We start from the raw sequence: 20,777 nt of genomic DNA on the forward strand, positions 1-20,777 counted from the left end.
TTATGTAAAATCGTAAGAATATTTTGAAGTATTGCATATCCAGGAAAACATTTGTGGTGGAATATGGTGGAAGCTATTAGCGTGGCTCGCTAGCTATTTCGTCCTTTGAGGGTAAACCCAGATGAAATGTTAGTGGAAACGCGTCCGTTTCGCATTTTTCTGCTACGAGGCATAATTTGCACGTGTCATTGTAATTTTCCGCTAGCATGAAGAAACAAGCAACGAGCTCGTTTCATCCCTTCGTTTCTGATTGAAAACTCACGCTCCAGATCAAAGGAAAAATGCGTCGGTTGCGCATGATATTTGTGAAATTCACTTTTCTATTTTATCTCAAGAAGACGGATAGCTGTTTGTCTCGTGTTCAGAAATTTAATTTTCGTTGGAACGAGGGATGGAATAACAATAATGTAGGCAACGACGAGGCACACATTGCGAGCCAGTTTTGCGTGTTTTATTTTTGATTATGAAGCAAATACGCGTTTCACTTGCGGACGAGACAATGAGAAACGGTTGTAATAGGGGGAAACAATATCGGTGGATGAAAGCCGAGAATCAATCGATCTACAACGGAAAATACAGTTCTTCATGGAGAATTTAATTAAAACGCGAATTAATCTGGCCACTATGCAAAACGTGTTTCTGGTTATTAAAAGCCGTTTGCTTTATCGATTGACACGATATTACCGCGAATTAATCGCACGTATATTGATATTATAATTGACGGGCAAAAATTACAAGGCAAATGAAAATCACGATACAATAAACTGATAATTAATATCAAAAAATGTAAAAAGTATGTACCCCGGTGGTTTTAATAAAAACCGAACGACATCGAGCGTGGAATTAGTCGAGAAATTATAAATTCGATCAAAAGAAGCTTTCACCGAAAGAAAATCCGTTTTTACCGCGTTTATCCGGAACTCTAAAGAAAGAGTTCCCGATCGATGTATAAATAATTACGCTTTCTAAATGGCCGTGAAGGTGGCAACGTGGAAGTTGTATCAGAGAAATGGTACAAAAGCGAACAACTACTTTAAAGTAGCTTTCTGTATTCAGAGCGCACGGATGAATTATAAATCAAAACTGCCGCGCTTTATAAATTTTATTCTTTCCTCTCTGAAAAAGAACACTTAACGCTAAATTTAACTTAACACTAATATTGATATTTCACTTTACAACCTTCGAAATGGACTGCAATTCCATTCGTATTAAAAATTTCATGTTTAAGCAAAAAAAGGCTTAAAAAATAAATCACTGTCCATTTTTCAAACAGCACAAAGGGACGCTGGCGAAAGAATAGGGAGAACTAGCTAGGTGAAAGAAACATAAAGAAGGAAGAACAAAGCTCTCGAAATTCGACTTACTGCGAACGCCTATCATAGTCGTTGCAACCACCACGTAGCTGCGCTGCCGTCGACCTGATAATGGGGTGAGTTGGGGGTGAGACGGGAACTATTCGGCCAGTAGCATGCCGCCCTTCGTGCTATAAACATCGTGCAGCTTACTTGAAACGAAACATTGATGGTATCCATCCACTGCATTTGACTTCTTCAACCGCTGTTTCAACATCTGCAATCATAATACAACAACGTCATCAGCAACACACTTCACAGAGTGAATCCGCGTGAGTAAACTCTTTTAGTTACTAACTTCTTTATCTAATTATAAATGCAAACATGGGATAAATAGAGTTCGTACGAGGAGATACAAGTAACGCGGCAAGAGGGTGTGTTAATCGTACGAGCAATGCTTTCCACCGCAATTAGACAATGATAAAGGGCGTGACGATGCGAATGAAGCTGCCTGAATGCTGCATCCGCAGAGTGTCTTCCTGAGTACAGACGCGAGTTCCGCACTATTCATTTAGCATGCTGACTCTTTGGCGAGTGGCCGCCGCGATTTCGAACTTCCACGCAATACCGCCACGCACCTATTCGAGCTTATGCGAAAGAATTCATTGCATTCTTCGTGTTTTCATGTACGACCAGAACTATGGAAAGTTTTTCTCACGAATATTTTAATGTACAGAAGAATAGAGACGAGGGGAAACTGAATTGCATATAAATCTGTCGTTTAGGGTAATAATAATAAATAAACTGAGGATTTGTATGTATTTTCGGAAAAACATTTTGAAATATGTGGTGGTAAGGAGCAAGGAAAACTTAATCGGGTGAATTACATGCTTTTGGGTAATAACAAGTAAATGTTTGCCCATTTATTCGAAGAAAAGTGTTGCAGTGCAGAAATAAATATAATTGGAGTAGAATTCCACGTATCTGATTCTATCGGGGAACAAGTAGTTCATGTCGTTGGAGTTTACCTAGTAGAAGTTCACAGATCCTTCGTACTATGTGTGACATTTCACCTGTCTAATAGAAGTTTACGTTTAGATAAGTAGAGTCAATAAGTGGAAGTTTGTTTAATCTGGAACTAGTTAAAATTTTGTTCCAATAAATGGCATTCAGATACTATTACCTTCCGCACATTCAAACAAATTTATGGAATATGTTTGCAAAAATATTTCGAAATACAAAAGAGTATAAATAATGGAGAAAATAGAATTAGGTCGAGTGGATGGATTACGCATTTATTGGAAATTTAGGACAACAAAAATGTAAACAATACGCAATTCACGAAAATATAAAAAATATCAAAAATGTAAAACTCGCGAACATAACAGAACTTTGGCTACATTTCGTTTCTTCAATTGTTTTCATAAAATATAACAAATCCAATTACTGCATATTGCCTTTTAAAAATTTATGTACTCTATTATATATATTCTCTTTTTCTAATTTATTCTTAATTTTGTGATCCAAATACATCTCGTTAAAAATGACCAAATATCTGGATATTTTTAAACGATACATAAAATACAGTGAACCAACTATATCTGTTTTTTTTTATACAAACAACAAAACAACAATTTCTTTATCCATATAAAAATATGAATTTGCATAAATGAATTCGCAGATTAATAATAAATATTTAACAATTGTTGCGATCAGTGTACTATTTAATAGTATTTTATATTATAAGATAGTTAGCGCAGATAGGTCAAACCAAAGAAAGTTACTTTCACGATGCAAGTAACTACTCGCATGTAGGGCGAACTTTCCCCTCAACAGGTCGGTTATACTCGAGGAAAAAAAATCATTAAACCCCTGGGTAATCATTGCGTGACCAATACAGTAGTTGTGTGGCAGAGTTTATCTTACCCTTGCGTTTCACTCGCGCACATTCAACTAGTGTAATTAATGAAATAGACGATTATTTGATAACTTTGTTGCAACAACGACGTTTACTCTTCTTTTTTTAACTTTTTAATTACGCTCCCTAAAGGATATTTGACTTTTCCTTGTGCATGAGAGCAAAAATTCTTTGCGTAAATAAAATTTTTTTACGAGACGAGGAAATGGAGATGAGAACAAAAGAGGTGTACGAAGTGCAGTTAAACTTTAAAAGGGATAGATTTAAAGATCGGTCCCTAGGTAGACGTTGCTTCTTGTGTTTAATTTATTTCCACACATCATATGGACGTGGACAATTTTTTAATAAAAACTGTTTATTCAAAATGTAAGGAAATGATGAACGTAATATCTTTCTGTCAACCACTGCACCAGTGAAAATAATAAGGAAGTGAATGTTAACTTTGGGATCAGCTTCGTGTTTCATTTAACGACATATCCGACAGATGTGTAGATAGAAGATAGCATAAAAGGAAAAAAGCTGATGGTTCATATACTTCTCCATCTTGTGTCCTTAGGGAAAATATATTACTGCCATGAATCGTTCTCCGTGAAACATTTTCAGCTCACACTACAAAGAATTCAAACGTATTTTTTCCCTAACATATAACATTTTCATGATGCTCCAAGATTACTTTAGATTTAATCTTAATTACAATTGCGCTCAATTAAGTATACTTTTTTGTTAATTTTTATATTTAAATCTTACTCTTGTTCGAACAAGCAGAAACGCTTAGTAATAGAAACTGAAAGAAAAATTCATGCACATCAACAACAATCTTTCTTATTATTTTCTTCAAACTTAAAAAACAACAGAAAAACACTATTGTGAAAAAGATGACCTAAAGAATGTAGTAGTAATAATAAGGAAGAAAATGATGCATATGAATTGCAATATGAAAAAATTCCAACATGGAACAGATAGTGAGTAGTAAATGATACGAATGATGTTTATTCCTCGTGTTAGCGAGCCTAAGAGAGTGTGGCAGGGAAATGAAAGCAGCAGCCTAGAAAAAGTTCTCTGAGTGATTTTCTTCGTTTCGAGTTCCGAGTTTCGAGCGTGGCTCGTTGAATGCTCATTGAATCCGTGAAACGCATGTGCATCGATGGCTATTCAATGCTAGCCCGAATTCCACCATCTGGGTTAATAGCGGTCGCTTTTCGCATATCAAGTAGCATCGATTACTTAACGCGTTATTAACTAACCTCACCGAGAGAAACCCTAAATAATCCGTCGAAATAATTCCTCGGAGAGAAAAATACGAGAAACCGTTTAACACCGATGATTTCGCTATCAGACATCAGCTCGCTTAAAATAACTCGTTCTTATTTCATGGAACATGAATATTAAAGTTATTCGTGGAAACGTCAGAACCGACTAAAAATTAGAGTCAGGGAATGAAATGAATGTATATAGCTCGAAACGGAAACAAATAGAAAGGGTGAATCGAATCGAAATATTTATGAAAAAAAAAAAATTTACTACGTTAGGAACATGCGAATAAATTCGTTCTAGAGCGAGATATTATTTCAAAAAATACGAATCGATCCGTGGAAACGTCAGAAACAACTAAAAATTTTATCGAAGACGCAGAACAAATTTATACAGTTTGGCATAAAAACGAATCAAGAGGATAAATTGGATCGAACAGTTTATTAAAAAAAACTAGCCGTATGAAAACCACGCGAATTAAACTCGTTCTAACCCGAGTTTTAGCTTGAAATCACGCGAGTTTCTCCGCGCAACCAAATATTTTACGAGAAAGAAGGATAAAATGCGTATTAGAGGCTGCGGCATCAGCGCGCGGGAGCAGATTATTGGAAACTTCAATCGATAATCGAAATGCAAGACATTTTTGTATCCGCGAATATATCACTGCACCGATATCAAACAGCTGGCCAGAAATACCTACATATCCTACCGCAAGTTCGGTTTAAATTATTGGCGAATCCGATGAAACTTACTTTCTCTCTCTCTCTCTCTTCCAGTTCAAGCTTTCTATCGAGAAACTTTGCTCTGCTCTTTCACTGTGATAAGAGGTCGCTTTAACAGATGGTAATTAATCGCGTATGGAAGCAGGAAATTATCAGTTTTCCTTGATAGGACGATTATCATCCGGCATGACTATTGAAAACCATCGAGATTCAGAATAGTTTCATTTGAGAAATGGAAATTTTTGTCACGATTCGAGCCACTGAGTACATCTTGCTCCTCCTTTCCTTCATATCTTTTTGCTATCTCTTTTTTATCTTTCTTTCCATTTTTTCTGACCAACCCTCGATCGATACTCGTGCAAGGAACTAAAACAAGATCGAGTCCCAAGACACTTAGTTACCTAAACACCTTATTAGTCGAGTTAAATTAACGTAGCAAATAAATGAATGTTATTTAATTCTTGAAAAATACAGTATATTTATTCTGCTTCTTCGATCACATTATTCGAACACTTGTTAAAAATCAGAAAAATAGCAAAAGTGGGCTTGCATTTTTCTCCCTGTGATCTTCGATGTTAAGCAAACTGGAAACAGTTATAGTAATAGCTCCATAGATGAACTCGCGCTGTTTCGGAATTCGTGAATTCTATTTTCGTAACAATACCAGTGGAGAAGCTCTTTGACTCGAAAAGATACAGATATTCTCTGTGTGATAGATAAATCGCGAGATAGCTACCGCGAGCGTAGCCATCGCTATGACGTCAACAGATAAAATTTGTTGCAAGTTAAAAATTTAAATTAGAATTAAAATAAAAAATTTGTTCATTAGGCATCGAGAACATTGTCCTATGAAAAATAATAATGGAATAACACCACGAACTAAAAAGAAATCTCCGGTGGTCGTGTATATTTAGCGCGAGTGGATCTAGGTTGGAGGAGGAGCTTCTTGTTATTTTCAATTCAACGAACTTGTTATTTTCAATTTCAAAGTACTGCGGCAAGTCCAGCGTGTCCAAAGCCTCCTTGAAAATCGATTTTATCACGGCACGTAATTACTCAGTCGTGAACCGCGCGAATCCCAAACTGAGCGTTAACAAGTCGCGAATAAAAGTAACCGGGAGACCAATGGAAAAATTGCGAACATGGAACAAAAAGAGCGTACGATTCGAGGATCGAGAGAATATTCACCTATTTGAAGTAAATCGTAAATGTTTCTCTTGTTCTCGGGAAAATCGAGACGGCGAACGCCAGAAAGCGCATTGAAAAAACGAACGCCAGGGAAATGAAGAAGGATAGAGAATAACCTACAGGCCGGTTGTATTGTGTTTATTTTTAGCTTGTGACAAATAGCTCGTTGCGTGTGTCTGCAGGTAACATAGGCAACAACACTGCAGCAACAACGGTGAGGTCGAAAATTCGACCAAATTTTTTATCGGTTCGGAACTTTTGGTACAGTGATTTACGAAAGTTCTCGAACAATTGTAAAAGCCTTTTCTGAATATGTTAGAAGAAATATCTTGAAATTTTATCACCACTATAGCGAGGCTCGACTATCACAATGATATTTGTGAAGCTTGAAACCAGTGTAAAAAATATAAGTTACAAGGTATTATCGTTTATCTGTTGAATTCTGACTCTGCTGTTTCGACCGTAAATCTAGAATTGACAAAGAGCTTGAGGAAAATGATATTGGAAATATATTTTTTTCTATTATAAGGTATAGGATTTTTTAAACAACCAGAGATGGAAGATATTGAAGTTTAATAGCAGTGGATAATAGTAAATTACAACCGAGGAACCTTTTGAAAAAAAAGAGGACCTTTGTATAAGTGTATTAAATGTCAATCTAAGTCTAAGTCTTTAATCTTGAAACAAGAAAGTTTATATCAAACGTTGTTTCATCAATGACTTTTACCCTGTAATTCGAATTTTTATCGAAGTAGAAGGAAAACAAGTTAATCCACAATACGATCAGAGTCCAGTAAGGGATTATCGTTGACGCGTAACAACCTACCGACGACCTTTATTTTTAGCACAAAAGCGGACGAAGTAACGCGCGCTGGTCGTTTTACCGAAGGCGTCATCTCACAGTCAACCGTCATTCTTTATCCGTTGACCCGCACGTTCTCCACTTTTGTCGCCAACTGCACAGAAAGGAGAGCAAACAGAGGGGCCGGTTACCGCTAATTACTTGACTTCTCATCTTGCAGCCACGCGCTAAATAGCTGCCCTTTTCTTTACACAGCTTCATTGACCCGTCGGATAAGAAATGAGTAGAGCGCTTTTCGCTCATCTTTCTCGCATTTTTCCTTCGTTTTGTATCGTCAGCGTAGAGTTCGTGGAGGCGTTTATCGATCGCTCCGCAAACATTTGTCATTTTTAATGAAAGATATTAGTGCAAATGTGTGACCTCACGCGGGATGTTACGGGGATTTACATTGGAAACACCGGTGTATATAATTACAACGTATTATCATTTTAAACTAATCTATTATTGAATCGATGCAAGACAGAAATCGCCTGAAGTTTTAAAGTAAAATAAACATCACTGACGCTATATTGTACAACATATTAATGCAAATCTTTGCTGAAGCCATTTTGAAACGGTCTATTTAATATTTCAAGCAACATTTAATGTGTAGGAAACAATAAAAAGAGAGAGAAACGGAGTTATTGGAATTTCATTATGCTCGGGGAAACACTATATTATACATTGATCAATTAAAATATAATTACTAGATTATCATTTCCATAATTGACGATGTTGTATGTCAAAATACGAAATATTTCGAAAACCCATAACTCCCTCTATAAAATTATGGTCAGGAAATTATTATTTACTTAATTCTCACGACAGTATTATCGGTGGTCTTGAATAGCTTGTCATTTATGTCGTAACGACGTTAACGTCGTGGCTCGATAGGGATTACAAAACTGTGCCATCAGATTATCGTAACACCGCGCTGAGTCAAACGTGACGTGATAAACGCTCTTCATTCACTGCTGACAAAATTTACCAAAGGTTAAAAGCAGTGTAATTGATCGCCGGTGCTCTCAGTTGCATTAAGTGGGAGATATCGACGATTTGCTCGAGCGAAATATTCCCGCCCAAAAATTGTTCCCATCTTTGCTATTTTAGTCTCAACTTTACTTTTCTGTCGAGGAAACCGATTAAAGTTGTTGTTGATACATGGAAAACGCTTTAAGATTTATCTGGGAAATACTAGCAAAACGTGAATAAGAAACTTAGTCGAAATCTCGAGCGTTGATCGTCAAGTAGAAACTGACGTAACTATCCAGACGCGTCACAGGGAACAACTAAATTGTATTTTATATTTTTCTTTTATTTTTCTCCCTTTTCCTGGCTATTTTTCAGCATAATTTATTTAATTTTCGGAATACAGGGTAGTTGATGAAAAACGTGTATTCTCTTTAAATAAAAATTTGTCTATCAATTGTACAGCCAGCCGTTCAAACATTAATCTTTCTCTTACGGCCTCGTTTGTCAACTTTTAACCGAACTAATATTAAAAACCTGTTAAATGAAAGTATATTGGAAATCGTATCATCGAAACCATGAGCTATGCTACAATGTTTTATATTTCGAGACTCGTATATTCCTTTACTGTCCAATCTTTCTAAAACTCGCTGCTCCATGAAATATTTCAGTTGAGTCAGCGGAAGCTGCAGTTAAGCTTGAAAAATATCCTAATTCTCAAGATTGTCTCTGCCGATACGTGCGTCCACAACGTTTCGTTTTAGCCATTTATAGGTCAGTCGAAGGAACTTCGATGCTTCCTATTAACGCTCGACTAGTAAAGATAATCGTAGAGAAATCGATTTCGCGATTAATTGACTAATCGCGATATAATAGCATAATAGTATATTCTGCGAAAATAACGATTATCCTCCTACGTTGCATTGCCATTAGTAATTTGAGTTAGCCAGGTTATTTCAAACTCGCATCATTAACAACTAATGAGAGCGTGAAGTTTAGGAAATGGAACATTCGTGGAATCGTAAAACGAAAATATCAATGATACGATTAAACTTCATTAACCTTATACACGAAATATTATCCAATACAACTATAGATAAACGCCGACTCCTATTTCAAGCGTCTAAATGCGATGGCAATAAATTAACGATATACATAGTTAACGTTCGATTGAATTTCAACGATGTAACCACCGAATACAGAGTCACGTTTGCAATGAGAATTATGTCAACATCATCATTCATCAGAATCCAATTGACCAGTTCACTCGTGTCTCGAATAACAAACGTATTATTTTTTTTAATTTCTATTGAAGTTAAAATATAACAGAATTTAAATGGTGCAAAACGCGCTTTTGCAGTGTGTTTTTTCCTCCAGTCAACGGGAGTCGTAAATTCCCGTTACGATTATAACAATCGACACCAGGAACAGGTCGATCTCCTTATTTCTTGTGGAATAATATGAGAGTTTGTTGTGTAATAAAACTGTAATCAACAGTTTTATAAGATTTATATTTTCAACAATTTATTACACTTATTATTGCGCCGTGTCGGAAGATATATTTGATAATTGTATACTTGCTAGTTGCTTCGAATAAGTAAAAAGTAGATTAAGTTAATGTCGCGTAGACCGTAGTGAGGCCTAAGTTTGCGGCAACAGTAGATGACTACGTCGAGATTGAAAGAACAATAGATTTGATTGATCTAAATGTGTGGCAATAGTAGATGACTGCGCTGAGATAGAAAAAACAGTAGATGACTGCTCTAAGGATAAGACCGTTGACTTGACTACACGAAAATTAAAAGAACAGTAGAAGACTCGTCTCGTACTATTAAGGAGGAAAGCTCGGTGTGGGTGTGCCTCTTTGAACTAAGAAGAACTAAAAAGATTCGGCTTATGGTGGTTCCTTAGGTTTATTACGGGTCAGTATAACAATGTGAAGGCCTTGGCGGCCAGACCATGAGGGACATCGCACAGACCATCTCACGCGACGTAACACAATGAATATCATGAAACCACTATTCATTATAATTTGATTAACCAATCCAACCATGTTCCAAGCAGCGAACAAGATAAAAAGAATCAGAAATTAAATTATGTAGACTCGTGTTTGCAATCAAAACTGTACTACAATCATCACTCATCTCAATTCAGATTGACCAGGCGTCCTTTATTTGCAATAGCCAACATCTCACATTGCAAACAATTTTCTGAAAAATTCTATTAAGGTAGAAACGTTTCAGAAATTAAATCGTATTTGATTAAAAAGTGTATTACATATTATCGTAGCAATTATGCAAAAATTGTTTGATCTGTGGAAGGAAGAAAGAGTGAGAGAGAAAGACAATGAGAACTACAGTAATCCAACTGGTCTTTCCAACCGACTGTGAATTTTCTCTGGAACACCATCCATTCTTATTACCACGTTACATTTTTTAGACCGTGCAGCCCATCCCTGGGATTCTGCTCGCATTTCGTAATCATAAAAATATCAGAAGCGGAAAGGAGATTCTTATTAAAACTTTTCCAGCACAATAAATTCGGTAACAAACAGTTGACAGAATTTCTCCACGTATTCAACATCGTTGTCCGCATTTCATAAAGGTGTCGCAGATCAAACTCTCGGTTGGAGAATTTCATTTTTCTGGTCGCTTCTGCAACTCGTTAAACATTCCCCGCGAGTTATAGAACGCGACTAAAACACGATGGGAAGCGTTCTGTCGACGGAAAAAAAAAATAAATCGCGGAGAGTGCAAATAAAGAAGAAGAATGAAAAAAACCAGTTCGCAAAACACGTTGTGTTTTCATATATTTTCCCTGTTCGTGTCCATGAAACTGACTCGATGATGCCTCTCACAGAAAACGTGAAACGGAACGAACAAACAACTGCGTTCGTCCGTGAGAGGAATGTTTTGTATTTACATATTTTGAAAGGGGGTTTCTCCTTTCTCATCTCGAGCCGTGATATACTTTCGCCTCTTGACGTCTGTAACACGAGAACCTTGCATGCATTGATTTCACGAAATCCACCTGAGTGATTTTGAGAAAAATTACAGAATACAAGATACGTATCGTCAAACGGATAACATTGAAATAGTTACTTGTGAAAGGAAAAACGTGTATAACCAATAAACGTGAGTGAAACAGTTGTGAGTCTCATAAATAAAGTATTTGCAGTTAGACTGACAACGACATGTACGGACGTTGCAGGATTTTGTATTTTCCTTTACATTATTCCACGCCTAAGATAGAGTTTTTAGTGGTTACTCGACCGGATCGATACCTACAACATCGTAACTTTTGATTTTGGTTAACGTGGGAGGATAATATTGTTATTAGGTTGATGAATAGAACATTAGAAAAACAGATCGATACGAGTTTCGTTGTGGCAACTTGTACATTCTAATTAAGCCGTGAGTGAAATCGACGAAGGAAAATTAGCAATGAAATTTTCATACGTTCCACTTCCAATTAGTAACCGTCTATCTCTATGGCGTTATGCGTTTTAATTGTGATCTCAAACACCTGTTAGAGGACCATAGCTGTTCCATGAATACCGCTATTGAACCTCTTGCCGACGTCGTTTCGAAATTGAGCAACGGATTCCCCACATAATAACGACGTTAATTCGTGTATAGTTAGTGAGTCAAGTCACCGATGCAAATTAGTAAATACATACGCCATCCTTGGAATAGCATACTAAAGCGAAACCGCAAATATGCGTATAATTATTTCATTTGTGTTCGTCGAGCAGCCTGCCAGGCATGCGCCGAATTTCGATACAAATGGAAACTTCCGACTATTAATAACTGCAAGTTGGTCGAATTGCTTTCACTGTAGGTTTCATGGATTAATAAATTCGTGGCATTATAGTTAATAAAAGGTCAAAGTAACATCAGAAAAAATATGAACTCGAGGGCAAAATCAATAGACTAATAACCGGAGGCGTTACACAAATCCGATGCAAATAAATTTTGCTAATGAACTGCATGATAAAATTGTAACGTGTACGAAAACTTTCGTTTGCATAATTTCACGTTAAATTTAAACGAGACTTGGAAAACTTGTTATTTCCGTTCCATTACGTAATTCCACGTAAAATGTTTTATAATTCACAGCCTGTTAGTGCAGGCTGGGAATAACGAGAAAACGAAGCACGTTCGTGTTCAATTTTAAATTTCAGATTTAATAAGTACACGGGATGAGAGCCAACATGTAGACGGAAGAGAGACGCGAGAAAATAACAAAACATGGTGGACAAGGAAGAAATGACGAAGACACCCTCGCCCCTGAATATCAACGAGGCGATCGAAGGGGAAGTGTTGAACCAAAAGACTGCTAGGAGTAAGTATCAGATAAAACGAGAATGCGATATCCTCAAGAAATTTTGTTGTTCTCGCTAGTATTAACTCTCCATCTGATCTAAACTCGAAAACAATAAATTCTCGTCTTTTTATGTCATCGGTTTGAGTAAACGAACAAATTTCAAGAGATTACGATACAGCATCTTTCATTGCTCTCGAGTCTGATATGAGAAACATTTCTTTTAAAAGACAAGATTTTTAGAAATCTCTTTGGAAGAAAGTATTGGGATGTTCGAAAAGTTCGTAGCATGTTTATTATAATTTTTTATTAAATAATGAAACATTCAAACGAATACTACACTTTATTGAATACTAAAAAAAAATTAAGGAAAAACGGCCAAAATTAATGAATAAAACAAATAAGTAGACAAAATATTAAATATTCTATGTAGAAGCATGTAAAAGCTTGTTCGAAGGAATTCTTTATCGAAGAAGATGAAAAATATTTCAAGAGAAGATTCAAGAAGTTGTAGATGGCAAAACGTCTAATTATAATGAGATCTTTTTTAACTTTCGCTATAAATCTTCTGAACAACCTGATACAAAATAAAATGTAGATAGGAGGTTTCTTGTATCGAGCAAAAGAGATAAAAGGTTAGAAAGGTGAAAATAGAATATTTAGTAGCGCAGGTTTCTGATTAACATTGTTTTTAATATTTATAATGAAAGAAGCTCATTGAAAATTTCTGTTTACCAGTACTTAAGAACGATCTTCTATTATACGAGGCTGTGATAAAGAATGAAGCGGACACTGTTCGCAAAGTGCTCAAAGAGCCCGTGGACGTCGATTCCAGGAACAATGTAAGTGGGAAAAAACAAGCTACATGATAAATCGAACAAATCTCAAACGGGTGAATATAAAAGCATTGAAAGAAATCCGCTGCAATCGAATCACAGTTTACGTCGAATCAATTTCCGACACTAAAATCGAATTTCCCGGAATGGAGTCGAAAAATAGTACGGTTGCAAATAAAATTTTTCGCTTTGCGCCATTTCGTTAACGCTAATGCTGTGCAAAACGCACCGCGCTGTCGAAAGCAGATAACATGATGCGTTCGTGGTAATGGCAGAGATGTAAGTCGATGTAAGGGCGCGCGTCTGACTACATACGAGGTATTACTACTAGAGGCTCCATTAGCGAAACATCAAGGATTTAATTAAGGAAATTTATCGTTTTGCCAATTTCGTCGTTGCTTTCGAACTATTTCAATCTTCTTGCATTTAATATTAATGCAATGAAATTTGAATTCGAATCAAACGTCTGACTGAGCACGAAATATTTCGCTTTAACGTGTTTACATATTTCTTCCTCGAGATTTCACGTTGGTATTTGAACAGCACGCGACGAAGGAACGAACATCGCGTTCCCTACATGAAAATTAATTATATTTATCTTATGTCGTATTCAACGAAACTATTCGCATGAAAAGTGACCGGAAACGAGAATATTAGATTGCCCCAAAAGTTTCTTTCCTTTTACAAAATATCGTGCATTTATTATTTTCTTATAAAATAATATTCTTATGAAATAAACTTTTGTGCCAATCTAATACAAGACGAGTTTCTAGTGACTAATAGGGGTAATATAATATCGACTGAAACGCTAGGAACACGCACGATACACGTATGTTTGCACTGGAAAATGATTGTTTAGTATGGTCGGGCACCAATTCATTGGGCAGCATCCAGGGGGAACACGGAGATCATAGAGATGTTGATACAAGCGAAATGCGACATCGAGGCCAGAGACAAGGTAATATCGCAGTGAAAATATTATCATTCAGATATTTGCTTCAAATAAAATTGAACTAAACCAGAATAATTGTCAGAACAAATTAACAGATGACAATTCGAACGTTATTACGAGTGTTTCTCGTTGTTTCGTTCGAATGTTAATTATTTTACACATACGCTTGCATTTTCTATATTTGAAGAGAATTTTATCGCATGTCAGAAAACCAGTGGCTGGAATCTGAACAAATTTTATATAAAATTGACATAACGTAATTAAATTCCATTTGCCATGTTTCAAGTTCGGCATGCGTCCGTTACACATGGCTGCGCGATATGGACACAGGGACGCTGTTAAAATGTTAATCAACGCGGGAGCGAATGTCTCAGCGGTAAACAAGGTATATCGATAATTATACCAATAAATTGATACTAAATAAAAACATCGGAATCGAATCAATTTGAATCTTTCGAACCGACTACAACTTCGTAAAAAAAGAAAATTTAAGTTGATATAAGAGCATGTCTACGATTTCATGCATCGTTCTCGTATAGGATCATAAATCGAGTCACGAACCTTTCTCATAGAGTATTTCTTACGATAGAAGCTTTGAACGTGACCTTATCTTTCAAAGAAAACCCTTCACTGTTCTCGGAAATTCTTAAAGAAACCGTTCAAGATTATTTCTAAAGGAGCTTTCCTTTTGGAGCATGTTTCAGTTCGTTTGATTCAATAACAATACGGTCCGATAAAAGATTTATATACTGGCGCTGTAACGAGGCCAACATTACGATGACGTTCATTTAGTAAAGTAGTATGCGTAACTACTACTCTGTTACAGAAGCAATATACTCTCTTAATGTGTGCTGCTCGGGGCAACAACGTTCGCGTCGTCGACTACCTTGCTGAGGCAGTGGAATCGTTGAACGGAGATGCAACCGACTGTACCGGTGCGACAGCTCTTCATCATGCAGCCTGTGCCGGTCACCCAAGTATGATAACTGCGCTTACCAATGTGCCAAGAATCGAGCTGAATGCTGTGGATAAAGTAAGAGCTATCATATTCCGTTATTTTCTTTTGTAACCGGAAAAAATGTGAGTTGAACTGAAAGAGAAGTCGATGATGCAGGTAATGGAAATTGTGATCTTTCAATAAAATAATAGATTTAAAAGTTCAAAAATTTCAAGCGCGTGAAAATTTGAAATTAGAAGAGTGCTTCTCGTTATTTTCTGCCTTTTCTTTCTTTTTTGTTCTCTCTTGTTTTGTAACTCTGTACAGAAATGAGTTCAGCTTGAAAAGAAACCACTGGATTAATGTGTATTTTTTAATACACAAACTTTTAAATAAGAAAGTTTAGATTTAAATTTCCAAATATTTGGAAATATAAAATCCAAAGTTTCCGTTGCTTTTCGTAACTTTCCGTTATTCTTATTTTGTTACCCTGCATTACTTTAAATTTCATAAGCAAAAAGTACTTGCAACTTCTTTCTCAACTTCGTCCCCAGAATGACAGGTTATATACCCAGTTTCTCGAAAGCAGTTTATTCAATGTGTCGTAAGATATTAATCCACCCTAAATTGATAGGAGAATGTAAATATTTGCACACGAACGGATGCAGAGGAGGCAAGAAACTTCAATTTATACGGAGACTAGTGCCCGTTTTCTCTCTTTACCTCTGTGTCTCTCGATTTAGATACTACGAAACTAGGTCTCCGACATTAGCTATATTGCCTTCTTATCGCGAAGACAAGCGAAATCCCCGAAGGAGAGAGTGCAACGTACAGCAGCATGAATCTAACTACAGTCCTTTGAGGGAATTTTATAGAACTTGCATCGTTTTGCCGATGCTTCCGGCTTTCCACTTCCAGCTATCGTACATTCGATCATGACGACTCATCCGTAACCTTTCCCTTTATATGTATCTTCTTCTTTGAATGAAAACGTTTGATCTTTTCAGTATTCCGGAAAATTGCAAAATTTGGTCAGAAAACTGTAGGAATATTCGAATTTAAATAAACTCAATAATAATGGTAACATTTTTCATAAAATATCATTTAATTCTTTCACACCTGAATCTTCTCTAATTGTAGAAAATATGTTTTTCTAGCTACTTGTACTAAAATTAAACTGCCCCCTGAGATGCACTAATTTTTATCCAGAACTAAATCACATAAGAAACTGGAAACTCTTCAAAACGTAATCTTGCATGACAAAGTTAACAATTTCACGTTGATTTACAGAAAGGCCAGACGCCTATACATTGTGCCTGCGCGGAAGAACATCTAGAAGCCGTGGAAGTTTTAATAGGATTGGGAGCTAAGGTGGATGCTCAGGACAATGAAGGCAACACATGCCTTCACGTGGCAACGAGAACGAGGCACACGGCTATAGCTCAATTGCTATTGAGAGCCGGGGCGAACACAGAATTAACCGACGAAGTAAATAACGTTTTACCTTCGTTATCATCTTACTAATCAACGAACGTACTCGATCGTTCTTTTTATAGATGGGTTTTACTCCGCTTCACGTGGCTGCCAGTCAGGGTTGCAAAGGGATATTAGATTCGATGATTCACCACGGGGCAGCACTCAACAAACAATCCAAGGTATACTTAAGATACGTGTGATCGATATTCAATAATCATCCATCACCGGGAATCGGTTTGCAGCATGGGAACACGCCTTTGCATTTGGCCTGTCAGAATAACGAAGTAGAAACGGTCGAGATACTGATCAATAAAGGCGTCGATCTAAATTGCTTAAATTCGGTGCGTACGACAGTGTTCGTGAAATGAAACGCATTTTTACACATTCGCCCGTGACACGATTCGATTCGATCTGTTACAGAGATTACAATCGCCTATTCACATCGCCGCAGAAATGGGACACACGGATATTTGCGAACTGCTGCTAGCAGCAGGTGCGAATATCGAACAAAGGGAACAGGTAAATACCGATATACTATACGCTTTTGGTAGTTTCGTTCTTTATTTGCTTTTCCAGAATGATATAAATAGGTCCATGAAAAGATTCGAAAACTCGTAGATACTTTTTATCAACACATCATGTATGTAATAGGAAACATTTCAAAATTTTGTTAACGCTATAATGAGACGCGACTGTCGTGACTATATTGGCATAGTTTGAATCCCAACTAAAAATGTAAATTCAGTGGAAATATATATTTCGTAGAGAGCACAAAAGTATTAAAACGAGCAATTAACCGTTCTATTAACAAGCTTCGATATTCAGTTATTCCATTTTTTACATGTAATACATGTTTAAGACGTTTGTTTATGGTATACTAATTTTTTGCTAAATATATGATCGCAGTAAATATTTCCTCTTTTCTATCTACGTTTTCAGATTTGTTTCAAACTGCACGAATATAACCATAACAGTCGTATCACGTTACAGAGTTGACGAAGTTCCAAAACGTTTCCTATAAACCATGTAATATTATATAAAAGCTTTCCACGGTAACTGTTGAAATATTCGTACATCTGACGTGAAATTACCGAAATAGCTGAAACTGGTACAACTACTAAAATCAACGTTACGGTGGAAACTTAGTTGCACAAGTGTATCGCGGTTTTACTACCTGCAACCGCGAACGTAGTCCCGGACGTGTCATAACGTACTCGACGTCCATTTCCATTTCCAAGCATTAAACTTCGTTTGTAAAATAATACCGGGGTTATTCCATCGGGAAAATTTCTTGCAACGGTGTGGCATGTCGACCCAACGCAATCAATGTAGGCGTCTCTTTGTACCGAGTATGTTAACCCCGGTTTAACACGAATGTGACGAGCTAACATAGTCAACAAGGCTACCTTCCTTGAACAAAGTTTACATAGGCAGGGCAGCGTGCATGATATCCTTCGATTCGAGAGTACTCCAACTTGACATCGACACCGCTGTGGCATTTGTGAACTTAATAAAGTTAATAAAGTTAAAACGAAGTTGCTCGGATGTTCACAGAGCGGCAGGACACCGCTTTACATCGCGGCAAGAGGCAGTTTCACGGCAATCGTCGACATGATAATTAAAACCGCGAGATTGGACTATCCCACACCGGTAGGTGGCTTAAACGTTCCATTAAGATGACGTAAAATTTGTAGAATATTATGTTCTCTTGGTTTACAATTATTATTCAGTCGACGACCCGAGACTTTTGTGTTAATTCATTAAGAAGCGGTGTATTAACGTAGTACTTCGTTTGCATATATTTTTCCAATTAATTTGCATCGTTGAATCTCGTTTCCTAATATCGATGATGAGAGAAACAATTCCGACGATTCGTTTGATATTTTCTTGCAATTTTTCATTCGAATCTTGCGATGTTATGGAATTCAAAATGTAAAGTATTTCTATTCTTTTTCAAAATCATGGAAATTCTTATGTATGATTCTGACAAACAATTCCAAGGATTCATTTAATATTTTTATCGTCGCTATCTCTTCTTCCATCTAGATCTTAGAATTTTATAAAGCTTCAGTCTTGAAATGTCTCTATACTACTGTAATAATCCATTTACTTTCACATTATAGAAATTCTTCTTGTGTGTCTGATGTGTATAATAAAACGTCTAAAGTATCTACCTTGATAAAACAATACTATACTTTATCAACGTTCGTCAATAATGTTACGTTTACGTAATTTTTACACCTCAATTTGGTTCATAAAGAATAAACAACCTGTAGAAGGATCAAATTTTACACGTACAGCAGATAAAGGTGACAGACAGGGATCTTTTCAGGAGGATTCAACATCCGACAAAGAAATTCGTGATCTAACGCCAGCTAGAAGAAGATGGCGAGAAGGATCGAGGGGTGGAAGCATTTCCAGTAACAATGGCGCCTTTTCGGAGCATATTCGATCGATTTTATGGAAGTTGGCATACAAACAGTTAGGTCCCGAGGATTGGAAAAAATTGGCGTTGCATTGGGCGTTCACGAACGATCAGATTCGAGCAATCGAGCATCAATACACTGGTAAAATAATTTTATACATATTTTATAAAAGAATTTCAAATCGAAAACGCGAAGATTGCAAAGAGTCATCGAGGTATAAAGTTCATTTCTTAAAATAAATGGTTCTCGAATGATGAAGACGATTAAATGATTTAGCGATAAATTGTAATTTACAAAAATATTTTGATCCTCGATGTTGCCTCCGTAAACCGAGAACAGCCTTACGAAAAGGACGATAAAGCTCCTCTTATAGGTCCTTCGAGTTACAAGGAACACGGTTTCCGAATGTTGATGATCTGGGCGTCGGGATTGAATCCTGAAATCTCCATAGGGAAAGAGCTTTGCGACGCTTTGTTTGCAGTAGACAAAAAGTCTGTCGCTGGTAAGAGATTTATTACAAAATTACTAATATATTTACTTTGCAACGAAAAAAAAAACTGTCCTTAAAATAATTATAGAATCCGTTCGTAAGCACATGGATCAAGAGAAAGACGGGAAAGAGAAAATGAACAAACAGCGATGTCATAAATGCTCGATCACTTAAAGATAATTGACGATTCTGCTTGAATGAGAAGAAAGTTACGAAGAACAGGAATTAGGAGAATTTGAGGGATCTTCGGTAGAAAATTTTAGCGATACTCACTATGTGGCATATCTGTAGAGACGCTGATCTTACCTTTTTTACAGTATGTTTCAATATAGAAACGCGTATCATAGTGAAATTGTCGTTTAGCGTTCGAAGATCAACGAAACGAAAATAAGTTCTGCGAATCAACGAAAGCTTTCGATATATCGCGAAATCTGATTTGAATCTTTCAAATGAAACGGAACAAATTCATATCATCGCGCAAATGTACAAATTTTCGAGTCTAAATATTTTAATGTTGATACTTTGTATATATTTTTAGAAAATTCGAACAATTCAGCAGTGTTGTAACTTTCATTTTTATTTGTTAGTTAAAGAAATGATCGACGTCCGAAGCCGTCCTATTTCATTTTATCTTTCGTTCAATATATTCATCCCGTTGTTCGAAAATCCTATTCCAAATTTCTACTGTAAATACGTCAGCGTAATACGTAAATACTTCTAGAATAAGTGCGAAAAAACAGAGAAATTATTCAGGGCTTTCGATGTGATGAAAGAAATGCATAGAGAGTAGGCGAAGAAAATTATCACGAAACTTTCAATCATTGTATAATTCGAGGAAGACAATCTACATATCTGGGTATTACGTACAATTAAATAAACGCCTGATTAATAGTCTATAGTAAACTATTTTTAAACCGCTATATCCCGCCCAATTATGAAACAATACTTAACAGAATTATCCATTAGAAAGCAAGAAAATGTGATTTATATTTCTCAACATTTCAAATATCGAAAATTAGAATTTCAATAATAACGTTAGAATTATAATTGAAATTCTAATTTTAGAAATAATAATTTTAAAAATACAATTTCTTAATAATTTACGAAAGAAACTGAAATCCGTCATTTTATGCGATAGTTCCAGGCATCAATATCT

The 20,777-nt window shown here is 36.3% G+C and overlaps 1 protein-coding gene across 3 annotated transcripts; it reads left to right on the plus strand.

The window, feature by feature from the left end:
* Positions 1-1,452: 1,452 nt before the first annotated feature.
* Positions 1,453-20,515, plus strand: LOC132911258 (ankyrin repeat and death domain-containing protein 1A-like). 3 transcript variants are annotated; one of them, XM_060967774.1, is made up of 14 exons: positions 1,453-1,624; positions 12,365-12,525; positions 13,243-13,346; positions 14,200-14,298; positions 14,579-14,677; positions 15,119-15,325; positions 16,520-16,717; positions 16,786-16,884; positions 16,948-17,046; positions 17,126-17,224; positions 18,260-18,355; positions 19,038-19,272; positions 19,493-19,633; positions 19,710-20,515. In XM_060967774.1, exons 2-14 carry the CDS (start codon positions 12,432-12,434, stop codon positions 19,793-19,795), a joined length of 1,656 nt encoding a protein of 551 aa, XP_060823757.1. In that variant the 5' UTR covers positions 1,453-1,624; positions 12,365-12,431; the 3' UTR covers positions 19,796-20,515. The 3 variants fall into 3 exon arrangements, with proteins under 3 accessions (XP_060823757.1, XP_060823758.1, XP_060823759.1); XM_060967775.1 differs by having other exon boundaries at positions 19,505-19,633; XM_060967776.1 differs by lacking the exon at positions 18,260-18,355.
* The last annotated feature ends 262 nt before the right edge of the window (positions 20,516-20,777 follow it).

The sequence above is a fragment of the Bombus pascuorum genome, chromosome 10 (assembly GCF_905332965.1).
Source record: "Bombus pascuorum chromosome 10, iyBomPasc1.1, whole genome shotgun sequence".
NCBI lineage: Eukaryota > Metazoa > Arthropoda > Insecta > Hymenoptera > Apidae > Bombus > Bombus pascuorum.

Excerpts from the sequence above, each read along its gene's own strand:
- LOC132911258 (XM_060967774.1), top strand. The coding sequence starts at position 12,432 with ATGGTGGACAAGGAAGAAATGACGAAGACACCCTCGCCCCTGAATATC. Across the intron at positions 14,678-15,118 it reads ATGTCTCAGCGGTAAACAAG|AAGCAATATACTCTCTTAAT; the intron begins GTATATCGATAA and ends ACTCTGTTACAG. Across the intron at positions 15,326-16,519 it reads AGCTGAATGCTGTGGATAAA|AAAGGCCAGACGCCTATACA; the intron begins GTAAGAGCTATC and ends GTTGATTTACAG.